The sequence below is a fragment of the Pteropus alecto genome, unplaced genomic scaffold (genome assembly GCF_000325575.1).
Source record: "Pteropus alecto unplaced genomic scaffold, ASM32557v1 scaffold55, whole genome shotgun sequence".
Taxonomy (NCBI): Eukaryota; Metazoa; Chordata; class Mammalia; order Chiroptera; family Pteropodidae; genus Pteropus; species Pteropus alecto.
In genome coordinates this window covers 1,310,633-1,320,005 of record NW_006436813.1, presented here as the reverse complement: position 1 = coordinate 1,320,005, position 9,373 = coordinate 1,310,633, and the positions used below count along the sequence as shown (strand labels likewise).

Sequence of the window (9,373 nt, the reverse complement as noted above, 5' to 3'; positions counted from 1 at the left end):
AAGAGGAAGGCCCTTATTCTATTCTCCTGGATAAGATTATTGTGAGCAAACAGTGTGGGCAGGGCCTCATGGAGACCCAGGAGAGGCAGGGTTCCAACGTGGGCATCTCTTTTGCCTTGGAGTGGGAGAGAACTGGAGGGAGAGCAGGACAAGTGCTCCTGTGGTCTGGGGACTAGCCTTCCTGTTTCCTCCCAGCTGCCCATCTATCTCACCTTCGTGAGTGTCTCTCCAGATCACAGATCCAAGAGACGATGCAATACATTCTTGGGAGCAGAGGTTCCTGGCCCTTCCTCATAAACATGCCCATAAAAGTCAAACCAAATGAGAACAGAAAAGAAACAGCCCAAGGAAAGACTCTTAACTTGTGAGACTCATTGTTTACATGTGCTTTGTGGAATCTGTTTTACATGATCATTCCTTATATTTCCCTTGGCTTTATCCAGGAAGCCATCTTTTAAAAAAATATATATATATATATGTGTACGAGCACTAACAATTCATTACAGTTTTGTAGTACTCAGCAAAATACCTTGGCATCTGTGATCTCATTGTTTTTTTCCAACAATTGCATAAGATGAATAATTCAGATTATAATGCCCACAAGTTATAAATGAGAAAACTGAGGCTCATAGAGGTTATGTGACTTGTTCAAGGTCATTTTTCTAAGGTGACTGACCTGCGTCTCTGACTCATGGTTCAGCTATAGCAAACCTCCTTCACAGACCTGCTGACTGGTTAGGCCATGGGAGCAGTTTATTTATGCTTTCACTGTAGTCAACTTGTCTAGGTGCCTACCACATCATGTAATGAAAAGACGTGAATGTTGAACTAGTACCGTTCTGATGGAAGGACAAAGTGCACTCACATTCCTTGGTGTTGGGGGGCGCCAGGAGGCAGGAGTAGCAGACCATGCCATAGATGTTCCTGGGTCTGTTTTCCAACATGTAGTAGCTACAGGAAGGGCAAGACAAGACAAAACAGACTGGTGATCCGGGTGTTACCATGAGCGAGTGCTGACCACTTGGCATGCCCATGGCCAAAGCATAATCTAAGCGGGGTCTGAGACAGACACCATGGGATCAGGAGTCCTGCTGGGAAATCAACCCACTTTGATCACTGAGTTTCCTTGGGGGTTTTCAGCTTGTCTCGGAATGGAGTATTCTTTTGCTAATATTGGGCCAGTTTAGGTCTTTTTAAAATCTTCCCTTTTTGGTTCCTTTCACTGACGAGTTTGTTTACTGTGTGCATATCATCACCATCTTCTTCAACCCCATCCACCAGAAATTTCTGTGTGCCCATCATGTGTATGCCCTGTTTAGCTTTCTGGGTGTTTTGCCAACTAGGGACCCAGGCACCTTTGGAGGAAGAGCAACTCCTCAGCGAGTGCCCATCTCGTAGCTATAGCCTAGTGAGATTACTGGCAGATGTGTCTATGCCTGGGACACTGGCACCTCCCAGTAAGTACTTGCTGACTAAGACTGAATGCAACTGGCCGGCAAAGTGTGGCTACAGCAGTGTCTAGATAGGTCAATACAGAGGACCTCAGGGATATCCTGCTGTACAGCCAGGTCATAACTGAAATGTATTTGCTTTCTCCTGAGGAAGCATTTGACTGACAACACCTATATAAGTTAATGCTGGGGTTGCACACACTTAAAGAAAAGGACAAACCATTCATGGTAAGACTGTCCGAAGTCCTTTAACCCCCACCAATATTCCATGATGCCTTTTGAGTTTTCTGATGTCGATATGCCAGCCCTATGACCATGCTGACTCTCAGAACGCTCTACCCACAGAGCTCTGCCACTGAGGGTCTGCGTTCTCTGTAGGCCATCCCACCTCTGGTCCTCCCCTCCAGGGCTCACGGCTCAGGTGCCTTTCCACCTGGAGGCTTGGCACTTCTCTTGGTATGTGCTTGTTTTCCATAAGCACACATTCAGTGGTGATCATGGAGCCATTTATTGTATTGTGAGAAATCCATTAAATAATGTGAGCTGATGCCAATGTTTTCCCTTATTGCAATTTCAAAAGATGAAAACCCTCTCTCTGCTACTGGATTTTTCTGTGGTTGTTTTTTATTTTTATTTTTTTTTATTAGCTGTGCACGGCTAGGCCCTGCTGTTGTAGTGGTAACTGGTAGCATGGTGCAGGAGTGCTGGGGGAGTTTCGGATTCTAGCTGCCATTAGCTTGATCATTACCAGTACCATCATAATCATAATTACCTGACCTTCCTCAGAGCCTTTTATCCTCAGATCCCTGTATATCTTATAAATATAAAAACACTCCTCAGAGAAGCTACCAAAAACCAGTTTCACAGTTAAGCGTTCTGGAAAAAGCCTCTCTCAAAAACACATTCTGCCACCCTGCAGAAGCCATCTGCGCTATGGGAGCAGAAAGCGATATTGGGGCCCATGTCTGCATGTGGCCTCATGAAGGTGACAGGCTCCCGATCAGCCAGGCCAGTCCCCCTGCAGTTTTCTAACATCTAGACCCAGCGTTGCCACTGTAAACCTCGAAAAGAAATATATTTACTGAGAAGGGCTTCTCGTGGTTAACCGAGCACAAATTCATAACCAGAATCCAGCAGCCATAGCTGACAGAGGCCTCTCACACACACTGCATTTCAGAGGAAAGCTATAAACTGAGCCTTCAGCCTCCTGCACTGTGCTCCTCCTGCAGGCTCAGTCAACCCTTATAAAGGAGCTCTTGGTTTTATATTTCGACTAGTGGGCTGAAACTGGCTCCATCCAATCAAAACTATGCAGCTATATCCTCATTTGCATCTAACCTATCAGAGTGGCTTCATAACAACCAGTCAGAACACAAGAAGCCGACCAATCAGGACAGTGCTATTTGCACCAGATTGCATATTCAAATTCATCATTTGCATAAAAATGGGCCAAACAGGGACGAAGGTAGAGACTTTCTCTGTAAAATGCAGCCTCCTCTTTGTCTCAGTAGAGTGCACCTCTGGTCTCTCTGGTTTGCAAACTGTTTACATGAATAAAGTTTCTCCTTTTACCTCACCCAGGATTGGGCACTCTTGGTGGCAGGAACCTTTTGTTGACACTACTGTTAGTTGGTCCTCTTTTCACCTCTCCCTCTAGTGTATTCTTCTCCCCCCAGTTGTGATAGTCTCTATTCCTAGTCTGGGAGTACCTCAGGGCCAGCCTTGTTCATACCTGTACTCCTAGTACCTTGTGCTAGGTACTGAGGAGAGAAGGTTCTAGGCAGGTATTGATTAGAAAATAAATTAATGGGACCAAGTTTTTCTTCATAAGTCTGACAGAAGCCCTGAGGGTGTTTAGCTCATCCTTCCTCCCTTTTCTAAAACCAGACCCATAGCCAAGCTTATTCTGGTTAGCGCTCTGGTGCTGAGCTTCATTTTAGATGAAGACCCACAGCCACCCAGGTGGGCATAGGATACTTGGGCTTAGAAATGGGCACCCAACGGGTCCCTGGGACCACTACGCTTTCTGCACACCGGAGGTTTCTCCACCCTGGGACCACTCTGCTGCCTCTTCTGGGCACACAGGCACCTTCTCAGGCAGGCTGACCGCACCTATCCTGAGTGGACATCTGATTCCCATGGCTGCAGCTATGCCTCCTGTCCTGAGTATGTGTCTGGACGAAGCTGTATAATGTAGTAAATAACTTAGTTGAAGAAACAATATTGAAAACTATAATTTTTTTAAAATGTTGGCTCCAGGAAGCTGTTAGGGAATCATACTGTCTCAGGGGGTGTGAATGTTGAATACCTCACACATTTCCTAACACATATTGCACAGAACATTTTTAAATGTTAGGTTTTTCTCTTTAGGATTAACTGCGACTCCTCATGGTGTAGTTTATATCCACATCTCTCCTTCTGGGCCAGACAGGAGTGGAGAGTAAATGTTTCACTTCTTCCATCTGACAGACTTCCATCAACATGAAGCTGGATGTTCGTTTAGGAATCTGTACCCTGCTAAAGAGTCCCTTTGTCTTTCTGTAGAGGTGTACTTTCCTACTCTTTGGTCTCCATTTTGACTTTTCCTTAGTTTTTTTTTTTTCTTTATTTTTTCTTCTGCTTTTCTTCCAGAGTTGATTAAAATGAGTAGTCCAAGACAAGGCTCAGATTAAATGGGGTCTCTAGAATCTTCCATGTAGAAATTGACTTCCTCCAAGACAATAGGTATACAGATTTTCCCCAAAGATTCTCTTTTCTCAGGGTTCCTGAGCTTGTAATGGATGCCACTGAGCTATTGTTTCTGAGCTTGTAATGGATGCCACTTGCCCTCTACAGTGTTGGCATGTAGAATCAACCACTGTGTCCATTGCCCCTGTCCTCCAGCCATCCTCGAACGACTTATTTGAAGGGGATGGATGTGGTATGGAAGCCAGCCAGCAGAAGCTTCTCTAATGGGTGACGTGATGCCCTGGGGGAAGTTATGAAATCTCACCTGTCACTTGTTTCTCTTCTCAGGTTTTGTTCCTTGGTCCTCCCACACAAGCCTTTCTCAACAGGAAAGCCCTGTGTAGTACTCATTGTTCAGCCAGTGTCCAGGCCACATACTGATACACAGCAGAGATGGCAAAAAATAAGGAGAGAGTACTTGCTAACCCAAAAGAGAGAGATGGCCAAAGCAACCTGTGGTGTCAGGAAGACAAGTAGGAGGCAGTCTGTATCCACAGACTAGGGGCCACAGGGACTCGGAAGTGAAAATAGCCTTTCATGGAGCTGATAATGCCAACTTGCCAAAACTCCTTATAATCCTCCTTTGTGACATAGCATGAAAGCTTCATTTTGTTTTCAAAACCTAAGGCATATAATAGAAAGCAGGAGGCCTTTGGGATCCTAACCTGATAAAGCACTGTGCTCATTAGAGCCAGTATGAGGAGTTAGGGGACTGGAGGTTAAGTAGGGGCCCTCTATTTTGGTGGTCTTGAGGTTGGGAGTAAATTATTTGAAAAGTCATATCACAGCACAGAGCCAAACTGGAAACTGACTATACATTTTCATATCCGTGGAGCAATGAGAGAACACACTGAGATATGTGCTAAGATGCGTCTCCTGCACAAAAGCCTTCACTCTCTCAGTGAGTGCTCCAGGCCTCACCTTGTCCTGGGTGCTGAAGACAAAGTGTAGAAGAAGCAGGTTGCTGTTCTCATGGAGCACAGAGGGAGTTACTCAAGATTTCAGAGCTGAAAAGACCCTTTTAAGAGTACAGATGCCGGCATCCCTGCTAATTCTATACATGGTCATTCTTATCTTTTGAAGCTTTCTACAGGCAGGGAGTTCATGATCATTCCATTGTCAGACTTCTTTCTGGGACCAAGCAAATTGTTTTCATTGCCAAAGAGCAGCCTTTCTAGTGACCGAGCTGGCACTTGCCTACAGGACAGGGTTATTTACTGCTTTGGTCTCAGGTCTTGCCCTTTCTGTCTAGAAAGTCTCTGTAAGTCTAAGTAAGCATGAAACAGGCTGCTCAGTGTGCATAGTCACTGCCCCTTTTGGATCTGAAATAAAATCTGGCTGAATCTCACAGACCACTGGGGGATGCATGCATGGCTCTGAACCACAGCTGGGCCAGAGCCAGCAGTGGTGATGGGACAGGCTCCCTTTTGCACCCAACCCTCTTCGCCCTTTACAGAGTTGCCTTACTAGAGGATCCTATATGGACCAGTGGCTCCCACAACATTAATAGGCAGGTGACTTCCATATCCAACCTCAGCTTCACATCTGTTTATCCATCTCTGTGTTAGATATGTTGGTCTGGATGTCACAACCACCTTGAATTACACACATAACTCTTCCATCTTCCCTCCACCTCCCTACCAAAATTCTTCTTCCTCCTGTATTCTATGTCTTAGCAAATGGCATCCCTGTCCACATAGCTGGCCAAGGTAGACCTCTAAGAGTCCTCTTCAGAATCTCCTTTTCTACATCCCACATGCACTTGGTCTGCAACTCCAGTCACTGTTATCTTCTAACCAGCTCTCACATTTTCCCTCTCTTTCCAACTTCCAATGCTTCCTTGCCCTGGTCCTCACAACTTCCCACCTTATCTCTGGTCTCCATCTCTTTCCTACTCAGCACATTTTCCTCACTGTTGCCAGAAGAATCATTCTAAGGCACAGTCTGATTATCTCCTACACCAGCTTATACATCTGTGTTATGACCCGTATCAGCATCAAGGTAAAGACTTGAGTCTTCAGCACCATTTTCCAGAGCCCTATTCCATCTGGTTCTTTCTCCCCTCACTAGTTCTTCACACCTGCCTGCATTCACTGTCCATTTGACCACAGGAACCCACAGCTCCATGTCCTGTCAGATTGTTCAACCCTTTGAGTTTTGGCTTGAGTATCTCCACTTGGAGACCTCTGTCTCAATTCTGTCTCACTTAGCTTGATTGACCCCCACCCATCCCAGTGTCACCCCAAGAAGTCTTCTAAGACCCTTCCTGACCCCAACCATGGAGTGATGGCCCTTCCTCAATTTGTAGAACACTATGTGTAGTCACTGATTTTCTTGTATCATTCTTCCACTGAAAAGAAGGTACCATGTGTTTCCTCTTTGTCTCACTAGTACCTACCTGGTAGGTCCTTAATCCAAAGGTTTACTAAAATAAATGCAGAGCTGTTATGCTAGATTGTGAATGTTAGGTCAGATTCTCACACGGAGAGGCTTTCAAAATAAGTTGAAGTTATTTTGCAGAGGGTTAGTTGCAAAGAAGATTATTTTCTTTCCAAGGTGAGCATGGCAAGGGGAGGATGCTTTTTTTTCTCAGCACATCTATAGTTAATCCATGAAACTGCATGAATTATTTATCTATACCAATAACAAAAACAATCAAGATAACATTCTAGGCACTATGTAGTAATCAGAGACTGATTCTAGCCATCTAATGTCAAGATCCTACTCAGTTTCTCTCATTCAAGCACAGTGTCTGCACAGAGCAGTCTCTCAATGGATGTTTGTGTAATTGGGTGGGAATGCATCAGTTCTGCTCCTTACACCTTACTTTTGGTGGATCCCCTACAACACAACAACCTCGACAACTCAATTAAATTAAAGATTACTCAGCTAGAGTTCTGATCAAGATGGTAAATGCTGTGCTTGCCTCCTCCCACAATGACATCAAAATTACAACTAAACTAAAGAACAACCATCACTGAAAACTTCCTGAAGTCTAGCTGAACAGAAGTTTTATAACTAAGGATATACAGAAAAAGCCATGTCAAGACTAGTAGGAGGGGTAGAGATGAGAAACAGGCTGGTCCCACATCTCCGTGTGGCAGTTAAAAATTAGAAGAGGTATCTTGGCTATGGAAGTCCTCCCTGAGGAGTGAGGGGACCCAGTCTCACACCAGGTTCCCTATTCCAGGGATCCAGTGCTGGGAAAAAAAATCCCCATAACTTCCGGCTGTGAAAACCAGTGTAGATAGTGGCTGAATGAGATGAAGGGCTGGAGTCCCAAACATTTCTCTTAAAAGGCCCATGCACAGACTTACTCGCTGATGGACTCACTCAATCTGAGCTCCAGCTGAGGCAGCGGCTCAATGGGTGCCAGGCACACATGGAGAAGAAGTGAATTGTCTGGCTTCAGGGCAAGGGCTGGAGAGGTAGATTTCTCCCAGACAGAGTGCTGGCAGAAGCCATCATTCTTTTGTTGAGCCCTCCCCTAACCTAACCTGGACAACAAAGCAGATGCCATATCTGAGTCTCTGTTAACCTAGCTAACACCATTCTCCCTACCCTGGTGATTCCCTGAGACCCCTTCTTACCTAACTTGTGGACCCAGCCAAGCTGCTTCTAGTGGCTTTTCCATATAGACAGCTTGTCTTGGCTCATGTTACAGACTTTTCTAAAATCTCTCAAAGGTCTGAAAACCCCAAACAAGCAATATTTGGCCTCAGCATGCCTCTTAACTCTTGCTAAGCAGCCCCAAGCCCAGCTCTAGTGATAGCTAGCCTCAGTTCGCAGGTTAGACTTTCCTGGGTACTTCCAAGCCCAGCACAAGTGGTAACCTACTGCATATCACTTTGTAGCTCATACCAAATGGCCCCAGGCAGGACACAGGTAGCAGCTGATCTTGGCCTGCACCAGAGGCCCTACCAAGAAGTTCTAGAATCAGCACACCTGGTGGCCAATTTCAGCCTACACTGGAAGAACTCCCAACTACCCCCACAAATGATATATTCAAAGGGTAGACTCAGCGGGCATCAGAGTCCCACTAAAGGAATCCTGCTCCATAGGGTCAGCCCCTGCAAACCAATTCATCCATTATAGTCATAGCCATTCCTCACAACAAATCAGTCCCTCCTACTAATGTGCCAACAGCAATCAAGGCTCAAGAAAACAGGAGGGCACACATAACTCGCACAAAGGACACACTTGGATCTAGCACCTGGCTCAGGTGACCAAGGAGACTGTGCCACTGGGCCCCAGAGGACACCAACTACATAAGGGCATTCCCCCAAGACTAGATGATGTAGCAGCTCGACTTAATACATAGAAAAAATGAGGAGACAAAAAAAGTCCCAAATGAAAAGAACAGAACAAACCTCAAAAAAAAAAAAAAAAGAACCAAAAAAAATAGAGACAAACAATGTACCAGATGCAGAGTTCAAAACACTGGTTATGAGGATCTCAGTGAGAAGTTCAAAAAAAGATAGAAAACATAAAAATGGAGATAGAAAGCATAAAAAAGAACCAGTCAGAAATGAATAATTAAATAACTAATGAAAAGTAGGTCTTGAGAGAATCAACAGAAAATTGGATGAAGCAGAGGATTAAATCAGCAATTTAGAAGATGTTACAGAAAACACACAATCAGAACAGCAAAAAGAAAAAAGAAAACAAAAAAATGAGGATTGTATGAGGGGCTTCTGAGACAACATCAAGTGTACCAACATTCACATCATAGCGGGTACCAGAAGGAGGAGAGAGAGAGAGCAAAGAATTGAAAACCCATTTGAAAAAATAATGATGGAAACTTCCCTAACCTGGTGAAGGTAATAGACATACAAGCCCAGGGAGTGCAGAGTCCCAAACAAGATGAATCCAAATATAAAAAAAAAAGAGGAGAAGGAGGAGGAGGAGAAGGAGGAAGAGGAGGAGGAGGAGAAAGAAGAGAAAATATAAAAAATACGAATAATAAAATGGTAATAACTACATATCTATCAACAGTACTTTAAATGTAAATGGATTAAATGCTCCAATGAAAAGACATAGAATGGCTGAATGAATAAGAAAACAAGCCCCTTACATATGCTGCCTACAAGAAACTCACTTCAGATCAAAAGACACACACAGACTCAAAATAAAGCGGGGTGGAATAAGATATTTCATGAAAATGGAAACAAACAAACAAAAAAGCTGGGGAAGAA

At 44.4% G+C, this 9,373-nt stretch overlaps 2 protein-coding genes across 6 annotated transcripts in view; one reads left to right on the top strand and one right to left on the bottom strand.

The window, feature by feature from the left end:
* EDAR (ectodysplasin A receptor) overlaps window positions 1-9,373 on the bottom strand; it is a 97,981-nt gene that overhangs the window by 23,615 nt on the left and 64,993 nt on the right. For 3 of the 5 annotated variants that reach the window (XR_003046997.1, XM_025048487.1, XM_025048486.1), the window contains exon 6: window positions 836-951. Coding sequence is in view for 4 of the 5 variants with exons in the window: in XM_025048487.1 (XP_024904255.1) it covers window positions 836-951 (116 nt within the window). In the remaining variant the exon portion in view is untranslated. The remainder of the gene's footprint in view (window positions 1-835; window positions 952-9,373) is intronic. The other 2 variants (XM_006914246.3, XM_015591252.2) reach the window with 1 other exon arrangement.
* The window catches only part of CCDC138 (coiled-coil domain containing 138), a 165,210-nt gene that overhangs the window by 118,110 nt on the left and 37,727 nt on the right, over window positions 1-9,373 (top strand). The gene's annotated exons all lie outside the window — the stretch shown is intronic.